The following is a 24761-nucleotide window of genomic DNA, read 5'->3' as shown; positions in this document are numbered from 1 at the left end:
TCAAACAAGAGGGATTTATTGGCAAGTACGTTTGACACAGGCTTCAGTCTTCCCCAAGGCATTATACAGTATTTGAATACAGTACTTCACATTACAAAAATAAAACCTTGGAAATAACAGGACAGGATAGTGAATGAGGCATCAGATGGAAGAACAGCTCTCAGCCGTTGAACAGCGTTAACAGCACACTACATAATTCTCTACACAGTATGTTTTCCTTCAGATGAAATGTACGTGGTTTTCTTGACCTTTTAAGTTAAAAATGAGGTACAAAAAACAGAATAATGACATTGCCATCTCTAGGCTAGCCGTACTCTTTCAAGTCCTTCACTTGCCGAGGGCTTTATCCAGGTTATTCTTGATGGCGTCGAGGAAGTCTGTGGTATTGACGTAGTGCTCGTTCAGCTTGCAGCTGAGGAGACAAGACAGGACACGGCATATCAGAGAACACAGTTCCTCATTTAAAAGACCATGAAACACTGGGGATATACTCAGCATCCACTTTATTATTAATATTATTATTACTTTATTTATTTTTTAAACAATAGAATGGGCAAGATGCATGATTTAAGCAACTTTGAACATGGTATAATTGTTGGTGATAAACGCGCCAATTCCAGCGTCTAAACAACAGCCGAAACAACAGCCGCTTACAGTTTACAGAGAATGGTGCCTTAACCAAAAAAAAAAAACTTAAGATAAAACAACATCCAATCAGTGGCGGTCCTGTGAGCTAAACCACCTTCATTGATAAGAGCGGTCAAAGGAGAAGACTTGTTCAAGCTAACAGATGGACCACAACTATGCAAATAACAGCTCAGTACACCAGTGATGAGCAGAGGGGAGAGAGGGGCGTCTCGGGAGCGCTCAACTCCTCAAACCTTGAAGCAGATGGGTTACAGCAGCAGAACACCATGCCAGGTTCCACTGCTGTCAGCTAAGAACAAAATGAAGCTACAGTGGGAATGTTAGGGACCGGAAACTTCAGACCTGGGTTTCTGGTTCCCAATGGGCCCCTGCTTACCAAAACTGGACGACTGAATAGTGGAACAAGGTCCAATCACACTTTTTCTATTACAGCATGCTGATAGCAGGATCAGAATTTAGGGTAAACCGCATGAATCCATCCTGCCTTGTGTCAATGGTACAGGCTGGTGATGGTGGTCTAATGGTGTGGGGAATATTTTCTTTGCACACATTACGCCCCTTACCACCAACTGAGCATTGTTTGAATGCCACAGCGTAACTTTAGTTTACTCCAATGGTCTGCACAGTGCCTACATTTCAACCCAATAGAGCAACATAAGACCAAGCTTATGCTGTTTACCAACTCCAGAAAGAGGCCACAGAATATCCCTTCGGTGGTCACTCAAGAGGGAAAGGTAATAGAGCTAGTTGGCTCATATAAATATCTGGGCATCTTGATCGACAACTCCCTTAGGTTTAAGCCACATGTATAACAGCTGGTTAAAAAGCTGATGCTTAAATTGAGTCTTTACTTTCAAAATAAGTTGTTTTTCTTTTTTTTCCTTTATTGTGTTTTATAAAAAGACTTGTGGCTGCCACATTCTTACCCTTTTTGGATTACGGTGATCTTTTATATATGCATACCTCTGTTCAGTGTCTTCAGATGGTTGATACAGTTTACCATGCCTCCGTAAGATTTATCACAAATTGTAAAGCCTTACCTCTGCTTTTTAACAACTTTCTCAACTGTGTAGCAGACTTTTCTTTTTAAATGTTTTGTTAGTTTACACTTTTGTATCCTATGCTTTTATTGTAGTCTGTTCTGTTCCTGTATTTGCCTTTATTGTCTGAAACCATTAGTTTTTTTTATCTGTGCTGCTGCTGATCTCGGCAAGGTCTCCCTTGAAAAAGAGGTTTTTAAGCTCAATGGGACTTACTGTTAAATAAAGGTTACATAAAAAAATAAAAAACCTTTCTGATGAGATGTAGCAGAATGTTTGCAGCATGACTGTGCTGCCGAAAAATCAGCAGAAGTTGTGTGACGCTATCAAATTGAAGAATTCAGGCTGAAAACAGAGTCCTACCGGTAATAAGCTAGGTGTATCTAATAAAGTGGATACTGAGTGTACATCACCATCATGACTGATTGTTTACAGAGAGTTACAGAGCAGGACAATTTTAAAAACGAAATTAAAAAGAACTAATTTTCCCCCATCTGGGGTAATACATTATTTACACCAGGTAAATCAGATCCCGGATTCAGGCTCTGGGCTCAGAGGGGATTACAGAAGATCTCAGACCTTTATAGAGATAATACCCTTATGTCCTTTGAAAATCTTAAAGAAAAATTTGGGATCCCTCAAACTCACTTGTTCAAATATTTTCTATTAATTAGTTTAATTCGCTCTAGGATTCAATCATATCAATGCCCTCCTTTAAGTGTCATTGGCAACATCAGACCACTATGTTAAAGGAAAAATCTCAATAATATATAGGAAATTGGTAAGGGCGTCTACAGAATCCTCAAACTATAAAAGAATGGCGTGGATAGAGGATCTTCAGACAGATATTACAGAGCAGGAATGGGAAAAGGCTTGTTATCAAGCACAAACGATATCTATTAATAGTAGATTTAAATTGATCCAATATAATTGGCTTATGAGAATGTATGTAACTCCTGAAAAACTCAATAAATTCAATCCTAATATCCCAGATGGTTGTATAAAATGTAGAACAGAGAAAAGAACCCTATTTCATTGCATATGGAGGTGTAAGCACATACAAGACTTTTGGAAAGGAATAATCGACACAATTCCCACCATCATTCACAAAGAAATCCCTGTACGCCCAGAGATTTGTATTCTTGGTCTTATTCCAGAAGCATTGGCCCTAAGAACTCATGAAAGTAAGTTGGTTAACCTTTGCTTAATAAGCGAAACGTCTTATTGCCAGACACTGGAAAAGTGTTTGCTGTCCATCTTTGAACCTTTGGATTAATGAGCTTTCTTCTTGCATAGCGATTGAAAGGCTTACTTACACAATCAAATAAAAAAGTCATATTTTTCATAAAATATGGGATTCATTTCTTACATTTTTGGAATCAAGACCTGATATCCTAACTTCGTAAATTTGGCATTTACCAAGTGAGACTGTATACCCTTTTTTCTTCCCTTTTTTTTTTTTTTATTTTTTTTATTTATTTATCCATTTATTTTTTCTCCCAAATTGATATGCAGGCATATATGTATGCATTTATGCATGTGGATATATGTGTATGTAAGTAATTTATGTTCATTATTATCATTTTGTAAACTATCATCATTGGTTTTAATCTATACCGATGCACAGAGTTCATGGGGGGGGCCGGTGGGAGGGAGGGAAGTTGTTTCGAGGGAGACTTGAATGATGCAACCAACCCATTTTGGAAAAGTGATGTACTATGTTCAAAATTAATAAAGATATGTGATACAAAAAAAAAAAATAAAAAAAATAAAAACTTGAGACAGAGTTATAGAAATATTAAGGAGCTTACTTGGCCAGGCCATGGATGCAGCCTGCGAGGTCCTTGGTCATAACGCCACTCTCAACAGTCTCAACACACACCCTCTCCAGTGTCTGGGAGAACCTGCAGATGAACAAAACCGTTTAGAAAAAGCCACATTTCATCCCAATGTCAGTATGTTCAGAGCAACGATCACAATATTATAAATCTCTTACTTGATAAGGTCAGGGTTGCCATCAAGTTTCCCACGATGCTCCAGGCCTCTGGTCCAGGCGAAAATGCTGGCGATGGGGTTGGTGCTGGTCGGCCTGCCCTGAAGGTGGAGACAGGAGGGATTAAATCAATCTATTAACTTACTGATGTACGACAAGAAGATTTTCCCCCTATGGAGATGGGACATTAATCTTCTACCATTTTTGAGCATTTAAGCTTCATAACAATTTTCACCACACGATGGCAGTGTAACTTCACAGATTATGCAGTCTGTGTGCAAGGCCATAATTTGGCTCACACATTTTCATATTCCTTTTCCAATTTGAAATGTCCCCCCCCCCCAATACAGCCATAGGACCGATAAAGACTAATGGCTAGTAACCTTCTGGTGCTCGCGATAGTGCCTGGTCACAGTGCCGTGGGCAGCTTCAGCCTCGATAGTCTTGCCATCAGGGCACACAAGAACTGATGTCATCAGGCCCAGAGAACCAAAACCTGAAACAGGAAAATACAGAGTTAGTACAGAGACTTAATACAACTTCCTTTCTGTTCAAAAGTTGCCAATCATCTCCAGTGTTCAGAAATTCCAGTATTTCATGATGACACAATTTCCCTAAAGCTGTAGTTTCATTTTCCACGTCTCACCCTGTGCGAGGATGTCAGACTGGACGTCTCCGTCATAGTTCTTGCAGGCCCACACGAAGGCTCCAGAGGACTTCAGCACTTGGGCAACCATGTCATCAATAAGCCTGTGCTCATACCAGATCTTCAGTTTGTCAAACTCAGGCTTGTAGTGCCTATCAGACGAGAGTGACGGTTAAAGCTGCCCAACAGTTTCAAATGCAAGCCAGAGAAAGACTAGTTGAACAATGACTACATAAACTAAAGCTACTTATCACTTTTTAACCTTATTAAACAACACCTCAGTCAAAGAAAGGGTTTCACTTCCAATAACATTGTGCCAAACAAACTGCTTGGTGGTTCTGATTATCTATCTGCACAGTGGGATGGTAAAAATCAGTTTAAGCATTTTGTACTGTGCTTTAAGTCACAAACAGTAGTTTTACAGGACCTCAAACAAAGATGAAGACAGAAGACACTCACTTCTCAAAGATGTCCTGGAAGATGTCTTTGAATCTACCATCATAGGCTTTGAGAATGGTGTTCTTGGTGCTCATGTACAGGGGCCACTTCTTGCCAATGGCATACTGGAAGCAGCTATGTGCAAAGCCTGTAATAGACTGTTGGGGAGGGGAGACCAAAAGCTCATGACTGTCAGTGGTACAGGGGTTAACAACCTTCTGTGTATAGGCCTGATTAGATCTCATGTATACACCACTACCTCACATTTCCATTGCCCCTAGACAAGTTGAAAGTCATATAGCACGACCTCTACTGTTGTAAAATCAAACAAACCCACACTGACGAAGGCAAACAAACAGTGGCAAAGTCGGTTCAAAGGAGGTTAGTCTAGTGCAACGGTTACAGTCAAAATTCTCTGAAATGCCAAAGGCAGAATTTAACAGTAATATCAGGTTCTTTATCTGTGAAAGAGTTAAAAGTTTAGGTTTAACAGGAATATAATGACCAATTAGGGTAGGGGAAGGTACACATTTTTCAGCGATACCTAAATATACTGAACAAAAATATGAATGCAACATGTAAAGTTTTGGTCCCATGTTTCATGAGTTAAAATATCCCATTAATTTGCCATGAAAAGCTTATTTATCTTAAATAAGGAGACAACTTTGTTGACATCCCTGTTGGTGTGTGTGTGTATTTCTCCTTTGCCCAGAATTTCTCTCAAATGATTTTCTTATATGACTTGTAACCAAGTAAAATGTTAAATCGTTGCATGATGCATTTATATTTTTGTTCAGTGTACTTTAAGGGTAGTAAATACTGAAATAGAATTGCTAAACGTAAATACGCTCACCTCGTCTGTGTTGTACATGCCCATTCCACAGCCACCAGCAGGGAAATCATAGACCTCCCATTCCTTGCCTGCACTACCATCAGCAGGAGAGAAGATGATCTTGAATTTGCCTGGCTGGTCCACAACAAAGTCTGTTGCTCTGTACTGTAGAGAAGAAACAGCGAAAATAAATCGTTATTGTAAACCGAAGTGAATTGCAACGAGAACAATTGCTGGAATCTTCAGCATTTGGATGGGGCTGACCTGATCACCAAAGGCGTGTCTGCCGATGGTGATGGGCTGCGTCCAACCTGGAACAAGCCTGGGAATGTTCTTGCAGATGATTGGCTCACGGAAGACTGTGCCGCCCAGGATGTTCCTGATGGTTCCGTTGGGGCTCTTCCACATCTTCTTCAGGCTAAATTCTAGAAAATAAAAAAAATGTATGCAGAAACATGATGGCACAGACCCCAAACTACACCTTTCTTTTATATTTCTTCTTTAAAACACACTTTTATAGACTTGCTTTCCCTAACTTGTTCCAAGAGAAAGAGTGCAGGAAATATCTGGCCTTCTATATTTGAATCAGTAGTGATTTTCAGTATGTTATGCACATTCTCCTTGTTTCTAGGTTTGCTGTTTTATGTTTATCTGTATTTTCTATCAACTTAATTGATTTTTGTTTGCTGTTGTCATGTTACTATATCTTTTGTTTTTTTTCTTTTTCTTGTTTTATTTTGAACACAATCATCTACTACAGAACAATCTTCATGTATACTAAAATAATTTCAGTTGGGCAAAGATCACAAGTCCAAAGTGCTCTGAATAGGGCTTTAGAGAAATAAAGAAAGCATTATAAAAGGAAACTAGGCCATCATAGACTTGTTAAACACCTTCAACTCTGGCTTCGTCGGGTGTGATGGTGGCACACTTAACAGCCACGCTGTACTTCTGGGTAGCCAGGGCAGAGTCGATGGTGACCTGGTCATTAGTCTGGTCACGGTACGGCAGACCCAGGTCATAATACTTCAGCTCAACATCGACATTGGACAGGATGAGCTAAAGGGACAAAATGCAGAGGGGCAGGAATTAGAATCCATGCTTTACTCTAGCAGCAGCATTACATTGTTCTCCTCTGAGGAAGACTATGTTTAGCCTGGTTTCCTGAGAGACAAAATCAACTAACCTACCCTTGGACACAATGTATTCTAACATTGCTAACAACAGAGATTAAACTGAAGTCGTAACCCTAAAAAGGACACAGGGATGAAAGTTGGTACAATTATGTGTCATGAGTATGAAAAATAAATAAAATTATACATAAATAATAGTAGTATCTCAAATAGTAGTCTTATTAAACCTGTATAATGAAATAATACAGTTACAGTTCTAAATATTTGCTCAGTTATATGATTTATGTATTGCATGTTCACATTCTTTCCATAATTCAACAATAAAACCCATCATCAAATGTCAGAAAACAGGGAGGGATGTTAATCCATGATTCTCCACGTTTTCTTCCTGAGCCAACGCACCATCTGCTCCCTCCAGAGGCAATCAGCCAGTGGCTGAATGAAACCTCACAAAAACCCCTCCCCCACATCATACATACATAATCTCCCTGCCATCCTCCACATACCCGCCCCCCTCTCTATCCACGTGTCATTCAGCAATATAAAAATAGACCAGTCAGACCGCGTGGGCATGTCCTCCTCTAAGGCAGACAGGCACACACCAGTGTTTTTGTGTTCACCCCCTCCTTTTTTTTGGATGCCACTTTAGCACTTGTACCTTCTCTTTGATGAACTCCCAGATGATCCTGGTCATCTCATCTCCGTCCATCTCCACCACTGGCTGGGCCACTTTGATGCGTTTGTCGGCATCTGTTAAAATCATACATACAGAGGAGATCATGTAAATCGGCTTTCATTCACAACCCAACCCTTAAAACGAGCGTAAAAACCCTGCCCCGCCCCTGGACCAAATGGCACTTTATTTTAGGGTCACAGACTGCTGAGCCACCAACATCATGATCACAGGCTACTACATTCATTGACTCTTTTTGTGGTTAACTTCAGAAGACAAGCACCCTTAAGTGTTTTCTCTAGAAATATGGACTTTTCATTTGATGGATGGTCTCACTGTGCCTAAACAAGAACTTCCTCCATATTAGGTTCATCAACCAATTATATCATAACCACGTTTTACCCAGACATTCCAGTCTTAACTCGCATTTGGCCCATCTGCATAAAGTTTACAATACCAATTCAAGGCCTATGGATGCACTATTACTAAACAGAATATTTGAAGGGTTTCATTCCAAAACACTATACTGTATATCAGTTATGAAAAAACCTTAGCTACCTAAAACTAAAAACTTCTTCAAAACAATTGATTATTTTGGCCTCAAAATCATAGCCACTTTGTAAGTGACTGTCCTCAAATGCCTCATAATTTAATAAAAACTCATAGTGTGCTTTATTTTCATGCCAGCACTGAGAGTCTCTTTTGACTGAATTACTTTCCTCTTGGATCCACCTAGATTTGTATCTTCAATCATATCGGCTCTCACTCTGCTCTGCTTGGGGGAGGCCTGCCAGCAGGACCATTTCGGTGAATAGCAAAGTACAGGGGGAGGTGCAGGGAATCAAGTGACTCTGATTTTCCAGCCAAGTCAACGCACCCCCACTGCTACCCGAGACTTCCCAGAATAATGCAAGTCAGCATAAGAAATCCAGTGGAATAGATATGCGACTGACAAATTTCTTAAAGTACACAAGTTTTTAACCTAGGTTAAAAGAAATCAAGGGTCGATGTGGGCTTGAGAAGACATTTGACCTTTAACTGGGACTATCAAGCCTTGGCAGCACCTGTCAAAACAGACTGACTCTTCTGTTCCCATGCTCTAGGCAAGACACATGAACCCTGTCGGCTACAGATACATGGCGACCATTAAACACTGAAAATAACCTTATAGTGAAGGCAGTTGTAACCACGTACAAACACCACGCGCCAATTATGTTACGCAATAGCATAATGTCAAGTGTGGTACAAGAAATAACACAAGAATAAAGCATGACCTCACTGACATTGGTTAAACAGAGTCATTTTTCTAGAATAATCTATTGTTTTCCTAGATAGCAAGATCAATGCTAGTCATTAATAATGTTGTTTTTCATTATCTATGTCTCCCATCATGATGATGGTGGTGGAAAACAGCTTCTCAGACAGTTTTTTCAAACACTCTGTTGGAAACCACTCTGGCTGTTGAGAATGCATTGGCGTTGTGCCTTGTTCCTTGTATCTTGACATTGTACTTGTTCATGACATAAATCTAACAAAAAGTAAGATAAGTTTTGCCACACCAGTATCACTCAAACTTGTTCACGATGAAAGCTAGAAAACAAAAATGTAAACTAGAGAAATGTTTTGAGCAGCACCTTACCAGCAGTATATGTGTAATATTAACAAATAGACCACAGCAAATAAAACGATAGATATTCCCCTTCCATCTGCCATTGAATAAGTAGTGTCTCTGCTGCAATGAATCATGGGTAAGTCATTAACAGCTACTGTTTGGCAGGATTTCAGAACAGTCTAACCTAAATCTGCACAAACAGGACATTTACTGTGAAAAGAAAGGAGACAGTGCAGGGGGGAGGGGAGTACAGCAGGGAGGTGAGCGGGTTATGTAAGTTTACCAACAAACTGAGCGCTGTAGGGCCAGTTAGAAGTCATGTGGGCTTGCCGCATCATTTACGCATTCATCTGGGATAAGCCTACATGCATTTTTTTTTTTTTGCTGTAATTAGAGGTTGTGCCAGTCAGCAGAAAACATACAACCCAATCTAATTTGGTACAATTTAGGCATTGCACAGCAGATCATATTACACTGCATAATGGAATATGGATGGAATAAATGTTAAATGAAATAGAGTAAAATGTTAAACACAACAGCACATTGAAGATGTAGAATTAAAAAAAAGGGGTCAATCAGTTTCATTCTAGGCCTAATCTTTGAAAAGCCTTTATTGAAATCAAAGCTTTCCAGATTACTTAGAGGTGAGTAGTCAAGGACAATTTAAAACAAAGTATGCTTTGAAAAGGTCATTGGAATAACCTTTGGCTACGTCTCTTCTCAGGTTAACTTTCAACATAAGAAGGTAGGCCTAAAACAGCTTCAGTTTTAATCCCACCGAGTTCACAGAAAAGACATTTCAGCAGGTAGCAAAATTAGCAGCTATAAACGAGCTAGACTGTAGGCCTTTGGGAAAAGTCAGTTAATGAATTGTTACGCCATACTCTTCAAAATGTTGACAAATGGTAAAGGAAGCGGTGGTAAAGCAAGGCTAGAAAGTTTACTAACTATACTGGAAGCCCATAGGAGCATTACACCTTGTCTTTCTAAAACCCACAGCCAAGAAACAGCATGTTGGCCACTTTTACAAGCAATGTGAGATTTAAAGGGCATGTAATTACCGAAACAAGCTGCTGGCAAAGACAATGCAACTTGTGACTGCAATAAAAGAGCAAACAGGCTTGTCAATCCGCCAGTCTCAACCATGATTGTTTTGAAAATCTTAGCCTTGTCTCAAATATAGGCACATTGCCAAATATCTAATTTTATTTTGATTTAAAGTAAACAATAAAACAGAAGGCAGTGACAATGCCACCGCATGTGTGGATGGTTTAACAACTTTATGCCTGTTCCAGCTAATGATCTTTTTCACTTGGAGTTAAGAGTAGCAGCCAGGTCTCACAGCTGGGAAAATAGTGTGGGGGTTGTTCAACAGGAGCAAACCCTTTTATCTATCTGGAGCCTATTTGTTTGATCAGTCCTAACAGAGATCCACACAGTGGGCGATTATCAAGCTCATCAGTGACAGCAAGGTGAGCGTTTATTCAATGACAGTTGTTGAGCAGAGTCCTCAATGATACAGAGCTAAACAAAGTGCCCTTCGAATGACCCATTGCTTCATACTTCTCCAAAGCAGTGGTATGTATGCACAACCCCAGGGCCTATAGAATAGAGTCAAATTTCTCCTGTACGACCTGGATCTAGGCTCCAAATTACCAAAAAAGCAATGCATTTGCATTGTTGTAAATGCAACAAATTTGAAATAGTTTAGATCCCATATAAAACTGCATAAAACTACTGCACATGCACATGATTCAACCGAGTCTAACGCTAGGGTTAGAACTAGTGAAATTCAGTGCATGGCTCTCGTCTTGATGTAACGTTAACCCAGATGGAAAATATTATGTAGGACACTTGTGGCAGCCATTGCTCTCTATAGAACTGCCTCGTATCCTGTGGCTGACCTTGGGAAAAGTTTTCAAGTCAGAGCCGTAGCCTACTTCAAAATGACAGCTGAAGAACAAGTTTTGAATTTTAATGCGTGCTTTTAAAGGCACTTCTGGTTAATTGTTTTAGCTTGGTTTCATGTGATTTTATGATTACATTTTGCCATTCTGATGAGCAATGAGATCATTGCAAGTTGACATATAACGTATAGCTAACAGTTTAGCTAAACACAAAAAGAATCCATTCATCTGCTGCCAAATTTTGCGTGGCAATTTTGTCCTTGCTTTTTTTCCCTTCGAGGAAAAGCGGATTGTAAAATTTTAAGAGCATAACGTTACTGTTCATTGCACAGAACTACCCAGATTGAGTGCGTTTGTCGGTGGATCCATACATTCAAATCTGTGGCCACATAGCTTCATGCTGTCGATAACACGCTGAAACTTTGAATAGAGAGGACAAAGACAGCTCGCCTGGTCGGTTTTGTTGGCTCTGCCCTCATCTCGGCGCTCGCCGCCTCCACATTATCTTAACAACCTGCAAACGACCTGCCGTACAACGATTAACTAGAAGCCGGCAAGATTTTTGAGCATCGTTGCCCTTATCTCGGAAGACCATTAACACAATCAAATGTATGAGAGTTGGCTAGCACAAGCAACTTGGCTAACGTGGCTGTTAGCACGCCACCGGTCTCCAATGTTGGGGTTTTTTTTGTGGCATTTTGGAAAGCTGACGTTATAGCTTGCCAACGTAACGTTACATTTTAAAGCGCCATCTTCCCACAAAGCTAGGTTAGGGTAGCAACGTCCTTGGGTAGCAATCACAGATAAAGATGATGGTGATAACCCGGTTATCTCAAACTCACAGTTTCTTTGTTGCAAAGTCTGGCAAGTGGCCGCCGACGCAAGCACCGCGGGGTTTCTGGAAAGAGCAGCAGCAGACCTCGACAGAGAGCTGAGGACCTTCAAGTATCCAGCCATGTCTCTCCGGCCCGTATCACTTGCGGTTGACACTCGACAAAACTCAGAGCAAAGAGGGGCCGAAATGGTCCGCGGCTCGATGCAATATAGTCAGCACCTCCCCGGCGGGACACGCTCAGCGCTACGTCAGAGTCACACTGGCAGAGGAGGGACAGCAACAGCAGTTAGAGTTCACACGCAGCTCAGCTTCGTTGCGGTCTAGACTACAACAGGGGTCAGGTCGGCGGACTTTCGGTTTCATATCGTTATCCATAACGGAAATCACTATAACGGGTATACGGATATAACAGCACACTTCTGCCATTCCCACTGTTTATTTTTCTCCTTATCATTCTGTCCAAAAATCTGGACTCTAACTGCTTCCCACATATTACTCCCACCTGGACAGCCCGTTCAGACTTTAAAATGTTCAGGTACTCTAGGAGATTTGTGGATGTATCAAACGTTATGATACTCTATGCATTCTAAGATTTATTCATTCCCCCCCCCCCCCCCCCCCCCCCCCCCCATATAAATGGATGACAGAGAGTGAATAGTGGCATCTGGTGGTCAAATTATAAACATAAAAGATTAAATGTCACACATTTCCTCCAGGAAAGGTACATTTATAGTACTACAATATTCCTATAGGGACTTGTAGTGTATCTGTGGTATTCAACAGTGAGTTCATAGTGACCTTATTGCACCTATATCATTTTTAGCTCCTGTGGTTATGGCTATAATATTCCTATTGACCATGATATTTGCTGCCTATAGCATCCGTCTGAAATTTATTATAGGATGGTTCATTTTCGTAAATATAGGCTAAACTAACTCCTTTCTGTGTGGAGTTTGCATGTTCTCCCCGTGTTTGTGTGGGTTTCCGCCGGGTGCTCCGGTTTCCTCCCACCATCAAAGACATGTATGTTAGGGTTAATACTCCTGTCAGTGCCCCTGACCAAGGCACTGGCAAAAAGAACTGGAGTTGGTCCCCGGGCGCTGTACTGCGGCTGCCCACTGCTCCCAGTGTGTGTATAGGATGGGTCAAATGCAGAGGACAAATTTCCCCAGGGGGATAATAAAGTATACAAAAAAAAAAGCAAAAAAAAAAATCTTCATGAGTTAAATATAGAGTAGCCTAAATTCACGGCCCCGGACAAGGACTAAACATAGAGCTTTGACCTTAGTGTTAATAGGGTGATATGTGAGACTGACTGTTCTTATTGAGGAGGCCGTCTGTGAAGGTGGGGATCATGTGAGGACTGTTTACATCCAAGAGTTCAAAGGTTGCTGTTAAAAAGTCATAAGATTATGTCATAGCCATTGTCCCCTGTCTGAGGGTTAGGGTTAGGGTTTACAACCATAACTGCCTACTGAACTATATGTGAACTAGACTCTCCCACAGGAGGTGCAAACCAAAACTGTGTAATTCAGGGACAAAAAAAAACCAAAAAACAGTTATTTTTCAATAACCTTCTCAAGAATCATTTGACAATGTTGAGGAATCATATGACTTCATGTTAAAGGTTTTTATAAAGCCAATGAAAACTACAAAAACAAAGTATATATAGACTACCTAAGCTACTTTTTAAATCAAATCGTCGCATTACTAATCTTTTGTCAATGCATGCCCCCTGTTCTCTAACTGAAAGAGGATTTTGGAGGTGACCTGGCTGGTCAGAGCAGAAGGCTGGCTCGTTTGCTGGCTCACCTCCAAGCTTGTCATGTGACTGCACACGTTCCATTCTTTCTCCCAGTATGGTAACCCTCCCCAGCTAAAATTAGAGGGCTCTCAGTCGTGGAGATTTGGAGTGAGACTATGTTCTCCACTGCAAATGATTTGGAATCTAGCTAAAATTCACTTGCTGCCTGTGGATTTGTGCTGTTTACCTGAGCTAAGTTCTGTTTCTCCATATGATGAAGCATGTGGGATCCTGATCATAAAATAAACACTTTGAGATTATGCCTTTTTTTTGCATTCCTATGCTGTGGACCAATCTGTTCATCAGCTTCCACAGTTTCAGATTTGCACATACTTCTGTATATTTCTGTACATTCTCTGCATAATAGTTGGCACATACCTATGCTATGCTACAGCACATCCTTGAATATGTTCTGAAACAGACAACAAAGCACATGTGCCCTTGCACACTGTCATTCTTATAGAACCACCAGCTGGAGTTTTTGATAAGGTGAACAACTCGTAATATGCATATCCAACACTTTTTGTACAAATGTACGACCTGTAGACCTTTTAATGTGAACATGATGCACATTTTTTCCACATTGTATATTGTGTAAATCCACATATTTTGTTTTTCTTCATATTTATATTTATATATTTTTTTTTTGTCTCTACTGCTCTTATTTTTTGCACATTTTTGTAATGCCATAGTTTTCATTTCTTTTCATCCACACATTCCTATTTAACACATTCTAGTGTTCAAATTGTTGATTGCATTATGGTTAATTACCCCCCATTTTGCTATATCTATTTACTGCTGCAATGACCCAATTCATTTAAGTTTAATCTTATCCTATCTTATCTTGTCTGGTCTTATCTTGTGTGATGTGTTCAGTGAAGTAGTGGTAAATATAAAAGATGGGTAAACTATGACCTCCAGTCAGTAATCAGCATAAGGCAAAGAGCCACCAATCTACAAAAAAAAAAAAAAAAAAAAAAAAAAAAAAAAAGTCATTTATTTGTAGAATTATTTCTGAAAAGCATTCATGTTGGTTTTTTTCCATCTTGGATTCATGGTTTTGTGATACTACTTACCACCATGTAGACCTTTACTATGAATTAAAGACTGCAACAAAGGACATAAATATTAACTTATTGATCACGTGTTGTTCAGTAGAGCACAGACCTCCACCATGTCTGACAACCACCTTTTGATGACGTGCCACGCCCACCACCACGCCCCCTTTTGGCCAATCGACATGAAAAGTGAATCAGTTCTTCCTTGGCCCATAACCAACCTTCATACCAAGTTCTGTGCAAATTCATACCCAACTTTTTGAGATATTCAGCTAACAGACAGACGGACAAACAGACAGAAGCGGGTGAAAACATTACCTCCTTGGTGGAGGTAATTAGTTGTTCAGCTTGGGTACTGGTAATGCTGTTATTACCGTCATGGAATTGCTGATGTGTTTCTGCTTTTGTCTAATCAGCGTTAACTTGCTTGCAGGAGTAAAATTGATGCTATATACTTGGTGAGAGTTCCACGACTTAGAATTGACTGTGGATGTAAATGAAAAAAATGCAATTCTGGGTCTAATGCAGTGAATTTGCCCCATCTGCTGGACTTGATTTAAAGGCACTGAGATTGTGTTGGTGAGCGTACAGTGCCCTCTACTGGAGGAATTGCAGAAATTTCTGTGGGCATGCATTTATTCAGTCACTAACAATATAGCAATATTATTATGAGGCTTTGCTTAGCCAAAGATGCTTCGTTAGGCTACTTTTACCTCAGCTTAATTTACATCATGTCAAAAGATAACTCTAAATACTTAACTGTCATTAAAATGACCCTGTAAGACGTTTCGGTTGGCATGTTGTCAGGATGATTGACATAAGAGAATTGCTGGCTGTCATATATGAAGTGCACTTTATCTTCGGAGGGATAAAACGCAAACTGCCAGTTCAGTAGTCTCGTATATAATATAATTGACTGAAAATATTACACTGAAAATATCATTATTAAGTGTATATATTTGTACATAGTAGATAGATGTTTAGGTTTACCTCTGTTCATTTTGTTGTCCTTGTTTTTAGCTGTATATTTATTCTGTGTAAGTACATTGAGAGCAACGAAAAACCGGAGTCAAAATCCTTGTATGTGTACATACTTGGCCAATAAAGCTGATTCTGATTCTGATTCTCGTTCTCATTATTATGAACCAATAGGATTCCTCTGCACGGTTGACCTCTGGGCGGTACTTCCTGTTTGGAGGCTGTGTTACGTAGCTGCGCTCTGAATGTGAACTGATAATGACGATGTTACTTCTAGTCAGTTTGCTGTAATTTTGCAGCGCATTGGGCGAGAGGGACCGTGTGGTTTAAACAAGTAGAAGTATCGAGGGGACGCTGTAATCGGACTTTAATGGAAATAGGTCTATTATAAACCGGATCCATAACGAACAGCTATGCAGAGCCTCGCAGCGATAAGACAGTTTGTTGGCCAGTATCCCAAAACTATTGCTGTGGTCACAGTAACAGGTAAATAGTGCTAATGTAGCTTATCACTGGTCCGACTCAAATCTGTTCAAATGTCATATGATATCCTGTCAGAAATGCACATGAATGCGGTGTCTCGTGTTCAAAACTAGCTTTTCAGTCAAAGTCAGCATTTCGAATGAATATGCGATTATGAAACCTCAATTTTGTTGACTGTGTGTGTGTGTGTGTGTGTGTGTGTGTGTGTGTGTGTTGAGAGAGGGGGATGTCACTACCCTGGAGCTACCTGAGTCACAATTGGATGTAGTCTTGTGTCTTTGTTTGTTTTTACATAACAAATCTTGTATGGAACTCAGTAATACTGCACAAATATTATATTCATAAAATATAATATATTATAATGTAATATAATATTACATTATAATGTAATATAATATTGCTAAAGAGCCCTTCCTATTGTTTCATCAATTAGAGCAGGAATGCATGTGTGTAAAGTGTACTAATTGAGTTTGCATTAATATTGCAGAAGGCTGATTTTGTCAAAAGTCATGATATGGTGATGAGCTGTAGTGGATTTGTAAAACTGGGAGTATCAATAATACATATGGAAAGTTTGAATGAGAGGTGGTAAGGCATTATGCTTAATAAACAGGCAGTGGGGAAATGTGTCACATGTTGGATATAAATGACTAACTGTACTGGACTTTCTTACAGGAGTGGGACTCCTTGGTGTGAGAAAATGGTTGGCAGGTGGAGTGTGTCGGAGCAAAACCCGGTTGGACGGGAAGACCGTCTTGATTACCGGAGCCAACACCGGGATTGGCAAAGAAACAGCTGTTGACCTGGCTAGCAGGGGTGAGCAACATGTTTGAGTTTTATATGCTAGCTTTTTGTCCGATACCAATTAAAACTTTCTGGGTTTCCTGCTCTGCTGCAGGTGCGAGGGTCATCCTGGCCTGCAGAGACATGGACAGGGCTAACAAAGCTGCAGAAGACATCAGGAAGAGGAGTGGAAATGGTAATGTGATTGTCAAAATGTTGGACTTGGCATCTCTACAGTCAGTGCAACAGCTAGCCAAAGATGTCCTAGCAAACGAAGAGAGACTGGATGTTCTCATCAATAATGCAGGTACATGTGCACATCATGTCTGACTTTGATAGAGTGGTGGTGTGATATATATCATATCCCAACAGCTATGGCAATGCAGAAATAAACAGATGGGAGTTGTCAAACTGATATCCATTAATATCTTTACTTATAGGTGTTATGCGCTGTCCAAAATGGCAGACTGAAGATGGCTTCGAGATGCAGTTTGGTGTGAACCACTTGGGTCACTTCCTTTTGACTAATTGTCTCTTGGATCTCCTGAAGAAGTCGGCTCCTAGCCGTATTGTCAATGTCTCCAGTTTAGCTCATGAAAGAGGTACAGTTTTGTCTGGCGTTATCTTTCAGTTCAATAGATGTAGATGCTTTCATCTCAGAATGTCGTTCTTTCGGTTATTACATTATTATTACATGCCACTTTTGTGAATAAGGATTTAGTGCTTTGTCTCAACAGGTCAAATCTATTTTGATGACATACACCAGGATAAAGATTACCACCCTTGGAAAAGCTATGGGCAAAGTAAGCTAGCTAATGTCCTCTTTACAAGGGAGCTGGCCACCCGGCTACAAGGTAGAATAATTTTTGTACATTTTGAGATCTCACACCAGACAGTTTACAATATTTAAGAACCACTATCTATTATCACTTAAGTATTTTTACACCATCATGATGATCTTAAAACATGATTTTTCAATTATCTTTATTCTGAGATTAGTGTTGTCAACTGTTTATGATTATGTACTATTGTAAACAAAGTGAGAATACAATGCATCCTATTTCTTGTCATTTTGCAGGTACTGGAGTGACTACATACAGCCTCCACCCTGGAGTCATCCGGACTGAGCTTGGCCGGCACTTCTGGCCCACAATGCCGCTGTGGAAGAGAGTCGTATTTACACCACTCATGCTGCTCATCAAGTCTCCAAAGGAAGGGGCTCAGACCACTATCCACTGCGCTGTGGAGGAAAGCCTGCAGAATGAGAGCGGACTTTACTACAGGTCAGTCACTGTAAATCTGTAGAACATAGCTTCACGCTTCATGCTTGTATTCTATTATAATTTTGTTGTTCCCTTGACTAACTCAAAACAACAGGAACAGTCAAAGTTAGTGTACAATGCTTAAGGTTTTGTTTTCTGTCTTGATTACAGTGACTGCGCCCCTAAAACAGCGGCCCCTCAGGGTCTGGATGATGAAGCTGCCAAGAAACTGTGGGATCTGAGTGCTTCTATGGTGGGTCTGGCATAATCATCATGATGGTGATGATGATGATGATGATGATGATGATGATGGTGATTATTACAATACCAATGGACTGCCAAGTGGCCTGAGGAAGAAGGAATACCTTTTCCAATGAGCATCTGTGTGGCTACCAACATTATCAGCTGAGCTCTTTGCACACATGATGAACCAGAGTAACCAGCAGAGCAGAAATTCACAAGTGATAGACATTTATTTAGAATATACAACAAACTACATACAAAAATACTATGCATTTAATTGTTATTTTGATTTTTTTTCTTAAACAGAAGGAATGCTTCACAGTTAAGTTACATGGAAGCTGTATGATGTTCAATTTTGATTGCCATTAGTGTGAAATGACACTTTAAAAGACAAGTATCACCAATGTCTGTTTTGACTAAGAGCTATAATGTCATTTAATGTTACTCGAATACATGATATAGAAAATTACATGTGCTTTGAAAGTTTGTAACACTGTTAATAGCAACATCTCATGTTTTTTTTCCTCCTGGGCAATAAAGTGCTGTTTTACATAGCCCATGACTTTACCTGTTTCTTAAGGCATATCGTTCATTCATTCACATCCTGCGTATTCTGAGCCTTCATTAGGTTCCACATGAGACCAACAATATTGAAACAAAACACATTTTGGTTACATCATTATGAATTGTGAATGGTCTTGATACACTGAATTTATCATTCCACTCTTTTTTTCTGTTTCTTTATCTTGAAGGCACTGTGTACAAATTTGCTACAAACAGTCAAATTTCATCTTACTCAAGCTACATCTTAGACAAGTGCATCACATATTTCTTATCTAAAATAAGTCCATTATGGTACTAATTACATATGCACAAGGTGCATCCAGGCAGCCTGTTGGCTACAAATGGACCCTGTCTGTTCCCTACACATTACATTATCATGTAAGAGAGTTAGATTAGAGGAAAGTACCATATCTTGGCATTTACATTCAAAAGTGGAACACATTTACAGTAGATATTTCAAAAAAATCAAAATCCTTAGGTTTGGGGGTAACATGTCTATCTATATTGCTCAGTTTCAATATAATTTATATAAATTATACATTATTCAACAACATCTAGGATGGTTGTGTGAGAGTTTACCCAACTGAACCAATGGATTTATTTCCTGACAATTTATGGTGTTAACATTTCTACTCCCACAATATGTGCTGCATAAACACCAACACTAATGTGCCAGCTCTTCAAAATCAGAAAGCTGTTTCATTTGCTCCACTTGCATAGAGTGCCTTCTTACAAGTTTCTTCTTGGACTTGAGGCCGCCTCTCTTTGGTGTGTTTGGTGCTACTGGAGCTATAGATCTAATGCCTGTGGCCAGAGGTGAAGAGGGCTTGCTACTGGCCCCAATGTCAGGAATGGGAGGGTTAGGGTTAATGTTGAGAGGGGGTAGATGTCCAGGCCTGGTGTGGGAGATGTGGTCTAGCAGCAGAGTCCCCGAGCCTCGCCTCTCCAGGAGGCCTGGCGCACGCCTGCGTGCTGTGCTGGGAGAGGATGTGCTGGCATTGCTGTCTAGAGATTCTCTAGAACTGGTCAGCATGGCTAGTGGAGAGGTGTTCAGCTTCCTTCGCTCCACTGGGACCTTAGGAGAGTCTAGCATGGCAGAGTCTGAGTAGAGCTGAGAGTCTGAGTCATAGTGATCGTTCCCCAGACGTCTCCTGTGCACGGTGTCTCTCAGACTGGCTGGCACGCTGTTGCTGCCGCAGCTGTCCTGCTCAGTGGGGACGGTGCTGCGCCGTGCCAGGGGCTGGTGCTGGCCCAGAGATCTCTCAAATGATGTTTTGGATGCTGAAGGAACTGATAGCGAGGTTGTCATTTTGCAGGGTTGTTCACCCACTAGAGGGAATAAACTGTCCTTGCCATCCACACTGTTCTGTCGAGATAAAACCGACCTCTTGGTTAGAGAGAGTCCGTTCACGCCTGTAACAAGCTCCTCATCAGAGGTGGCGTTCTTACTCTCCTCGTGGGTGGCGGCAGCAGCCAGGACGGAAGGAGCAATCAGCCCCCAGGGCTCTGACTGCAGCCGCTTTAGCTGAGGCAAACGTGCGCGCTTGGGGTTGGTAGGCCGACGTGTTGGAGAGGTGGGCCCGTTGGCAAGCTTTGCTGCTGAGCTAGAGGAGGTTTTCAACTTTGTCTGGAAACTGAAGACTGTGTTTTGTTGTTCAGCTTGGTTAGGTGTGGGAGATGCACTAACATCAATGTCAGAGGGTGAAGTGCAGTATGCGGGGGAGCATCTCTCATCTAACTCTGGTGACGGGGGAACATTTAAGTACTGTTTGGTAGTTTTAGCCCCAGACGGTGACTTGTCTGTGGTGATTATGATGACCTCCTTGCCTTTAGCTTTGCATGCATCCAAGAGCAATTTTAGTGTCTCCTTATCATCTGCATTGATCGCGTAGACCAGGGCTGAGGCCCCGCTCCTGTCCTCCAGACTGGGGTCAGCTCCATTGGTCAGCAGGTGAGCCACCACCTCATGTCCAGCCCGATGGATGCAGGCATGCATTAGGGCTGTCCTACCTGTTTTGTCCTGTATGTTAGGGTCTGCCTGGTTGTCCAGTAGATATTTGACCAGCTTTGACTTGCTTACACTCTGCTGGTCAATGTGTTTGGACATGCAGGCCACCATGAGCGGCGTCTCTCCACGCTCATTGCTCTCGTTGATATACGCACCCCCCTCCAACAGGAGCCTGGTGAGTCTCAAGCGCCGGAGCCATACTGCCTTCAGGAGCGAGTTTCCATCTGTCCGCAGCTCCAGTATATCTGCCATCTCCCAGACAATCACAGATCTCTCCCTCAGTGTTGAAAGGCAGTTACAGCGCACAGCCCTTTGAACAAATCATTGAAGCAGTTCAACTTACATGGCAAAATTCATATGATTAAGGAATATCATTGTTTGTTCCTCAAAACATTTGTTTACTGATTCACCACAAAATCATCACTGCCAGTAGGTGGCAGCCTGTGTCCAGTTGAAATGTTAACAATAGAATGTAAAAGTTCTCCTTATTATTAAAAATCTTTGATATAGGCTATTTAATCTTACTATAGTAAAACAGTCGAAGTTATGCAAAATATAGCACTACAAGATGGAAATGATACAACAAATCATGCCATGTAGAGTAAACCATGGTAGCTTCACTTATCAGATTTAACAACACAGGTGATGAATAATCAGGCTGTGATGTTGACATTAAATTTAAAGTTTATCTATGCTCTGTCAAGATAGCAGCTATGTTTTTTCATCATAATTATGGCAGCGACCAGGAAAGTAACCACAACCTTTAAGTGAACCAAAGCACCAGCCTTATTTAATCTTTTCTTGCTAGAACAGAAATGTGTCTAAGTCACTGATCGTCAATGTTATACTTGATTTCAGGATTTAATAGTGAAAAGAATGTCCAGCTGTTTCGACAGGCGATATAACGAAGCACTAAGAGTCGCTGTCCATGGTGCTCATTTTGGAGAACTTGACAGAGACGCGCTCCATTGCAAATAGTAGGAGCTGGTCGTCTAATTCTAGCTGCGAGATAAACAGAATTTCATATACAATATAAAAACAGTGACCATGCACATGGTGTTGCTACGTGTGATACATGAGATTAGATTAATATTGTGTACCAGCCTCCTGCAAAGAGACTAAGGAAGCAGCTACACAAGATAACGAAATTAAATTTAATTGAATGCGTGTGCATTAAATTTGATTTAATAATTTTATAAGTTTAATAATTTTGTACAGCAACTTCTGTGTCTGCTAAGCGTCTTACCTGATCGGCGGACAGGTTTTCCATGTTCAAAGTACCCAACGCTTTGTCATGTAAGAGGGGAAAAAAGCAGGATCATTAATGATTCAAAGCAGAAAGTTTTGTGCAGTTCTTCACAATATCCCTATTTTTTCAGTCGTAACTGTTCCAAACGTCGTGTCCTAGTTCAGGTTATAGGGTACAGTATCTCTCTGGCACCATAGCGCATGAGCTCTGTGGCTTTTGTTATGGAGGCATACTACATCAGTCCAATAGGCAGCATTCCTTTCACTGCGCACTCAAGAATCACAACCTGGAGACGCTGCGGTTATAAATAACTTACTTTTTTGCTTGTTGAATGAAACGTGTATTCTCTTGACGTCAGAGTCGACCAAAATAAATTGCGTCTGGTGAAAACCTCTGTCCTATTCTTCATATCTGCAGGACACAAACAAAACGAGTGTTACCTCCCAAAGAAATGTAAATGTTCTCTGTGTGTGTATGTGTTTTTTTTATTTTTTATTTTTTTTATTTAAAAAGGACAATGTGTCATCAAAGCAGTGATGGACACAGTTACAGATGATATAATTCAAGAAATATTAATTGTCATTACTCTTTAATACTATTTTTTTGATGAACATTTGCCTCATATAATGTGTCTCTGCTCCAAATAGCTTTTATCTCTATGCAGTCTGAAACATCAATATCAGTTGTTAAATAATTCCTGTGTAACCATACTGAGGGCATTGTTAAGACAATTCAGATATCAAATTTGCTAAAGGAATCTGTTCAGGATCAGACTAGAATCCTTACTGAACATGTTTAATTTGCTGAAATGCCAATCCTGTATATAAATGAGCTTCCTTACCCATGAAAAATAAGAAATCACAGTTTCCAAGCTCTGATCATTCGTATAATGTAATTGATCAATTATAATATCTGGGCTTATGCACCATTGTCACAAGCTGCAAATCACCAAATAACAATTAGCTACTTTAATTGGCACATTCCACTGTTCAACACACCAAGTGAGACAGGAAAATATCAGGAAATCATACCTAAATGTTTACTGCACAATTAAAGAGGCCAAAACTTGTACCAGCCATCACAGCCATAGAGCCTAATAGGGACATTTCTATTTTTAGGTTGCTATGAGACAGCAGAGAAGCAGTTTCTAATGAGAACAGTGATGTTCTCAGCCCTGCAAGGAACAGGTAATCAGAAACATAACATTCCACCAAGGACTGGGAGGGCTCTTATGGCATTTACCCAAATACTTTTTGACGGTGTTTTTCAAGTAACCCACCAGCGCATTTGATCATTAGTCCTCTGACCCCGGCTCTGTTCCTCTGAGACTGGGACTAATCACTTTATTACCCATCCAAACACTCATTTGATGTCTCAGGACTCCAGTCGTCAATGCTGGCTGTGATTTCTCACCTGTGATTGCCTCTCAGACCCCAGGGACATGTTGTTTACAAGGCACATGGAGAAGGTGGTTTATAAAACGACACACCTACTCAGAAGAATGTGTCCCTGCCTTTCAAGAGTGATTGTGGTTTCTATTTATATGAAAATACCTAAAATGCTACGTCACCTGCGCAAAGATTATCTGATCAAAGCTAATCCAAGGTTACTGCTTGTGTTAAAGTCATTTTTAGATAGGCAAAAAGGTTACTATTTAAAGGAGTGCAGCCCTTATTGTAAGTGTTGTCAAGCAACGAGCAGTGGGTGTACAGAAGGAAGCTATGAGATATGCATTTTTCCAAATCCATACTTGTGATGTGAAAAAATACCAGAGAGACTACAAAGGGCAATAATTTAATTAAAAAAGTATACAATGTAGAATAATCATTTTTTTTGTGCTCTAGATTGGAATTAACCTTTATCATTGAGGAACATTGTGTCCTTTCCCAGAGGGAGATATGGACCAGGGACCAGCATGAAGGCCAACGCCACATCCCCAGGCTCACTGGTTTAGACACGTTCATTAGCAGGGGAACCACAGGGACGTCAGCAGTCCTCATACAGCATGATCTTTGCCCCTCTGATGCTGTCGTCGGCGGTATATTAAAGGGGAAATAAATAATTAAAGCAGAAGAGAATAAGCGCTGTCACCCATGGGAGCAGTTTCCATTTTCAGATATCTTACATCGCACCTGCTGCTCTTCCTCCTTCTAAATATAACCTTTTCTTCCCTCTGCATTGTGAGATTTTACTCAACAGACTAAAGTAGCACTGGGTCTATTTATGGATCCTCACAAGGAAAATGTAAAAGTAACTTAAAGAACAGTTATCAAATCAGAATTCGATCACAATTATGTCTCCTTAAGCAGTCCAGAAAATACGATATCCAGCCTTAATGCCAACTAATGCCAACCTTTCAAGAGAAGAAACTGGATGGAAAATGGAAATGGATGAAAATGAAAATGGAAATTGAAAGTGAGATGAAAACCTGAGCCATTTGAAACCTGGAATTGGTTATCATGGTGGCAGAGCCTGAATTGCCAGCCATGTCTACTTTTAAAATCTTCTTAGTGATTGAGTGTCTGGCCTCACTGACTTCTCAGTGGATAGAGTGAAATTCTACACTGTCCAC

General features: G+C 40.5%; 3 protein-coding genes across 3 annotated transcripts; 1 reads left to right on the top strand and 2 right to left on the bottom strand.

The window, feature by feature from the left end:
• Nucleotides 1-11958, bottom strand: idh2 (isocitrate dehydrogenase (NADP(+)) 2). Its single transcript, XM_071921262.2, has 11 exons — nt 11765-11958; nt 7389-7480; nt 6491-6656; nt 5862-6022; nt 5619-5762; nt 4787-4923; nt 4328-4479; nt 4065-4177; nt 3685-3782; nt 3500-3592; nt 1-412 (listed from the first exon to the last, which is right to left on the bottom strand). The coding sequence occupies exons 1-11, from the start codon at nt 11877-11879 to the stop codon at nt 328-330; spliced, it is 1356 nt and encodes a 451-aa protein (XP_071777363.1). The 5' UTR covers nt 11880-11958; the 3' UTR covers nt 1-327.
• Nucleotides 11959-15850: 3892 nt separating this feature from the next.
• LOC139928664 (retinol dehydrogenase 12-like) lies at nt 15851-18895 on the top strand. Its single transcript, XM_071921288.2, has 7 exons — nt 15851-16083; nt 16756-16896; nt 16979-17170; nt 17304-17465; nt 17601-17717; nt 17942-18146; nt 18297-18895. The coding sequence occupies exons 1-7, from the start codon at nt 16011-16013 to the stop codon at nt 18391-18393; spliced, it is 987 nt and encodes a 328-aa protein (XP_071777389.1). The 5' UTR covers nt 15851-16010; the 3' UTR covers nt 18394-18895.
• A 701-nt stretch (nt 18896-19596) lies between these two features.
• ankrd34c (ankyrin repeat domain 34C) lies at nt 19597-21192 on the bottom strand. The gene has a single exon (XM_071921287.2). The coding sequence runs from the start codon at nt 21190-21192 to the stop codon at nt 19597-19599; it is 1596 nt and encodes a 531-aa protein (XP_071777388.2).
• Nucleotides 21193-24761: the final 3569 nt, after the last annotated feature.

Source organism: Centroberyx gerrardi, chromosome 4 (assembly GCF_048128805.1).
Source record: "Centroberyx gerrardi isolate f3 chromosome 4, fCenGer3.hap1.cur.20231027, whole genome shotgun sequence".
NCBI lineage: Eukaryota > Metazoa > Chordata > Actinopteri > Beryciformes > Berycidae > Centroberyx > Centroberyx gerrardi.
Note: the sequence above shows the minus strand (reverse complement) of the source record. Positions and strands in the feature narration are given on the sequence as shown.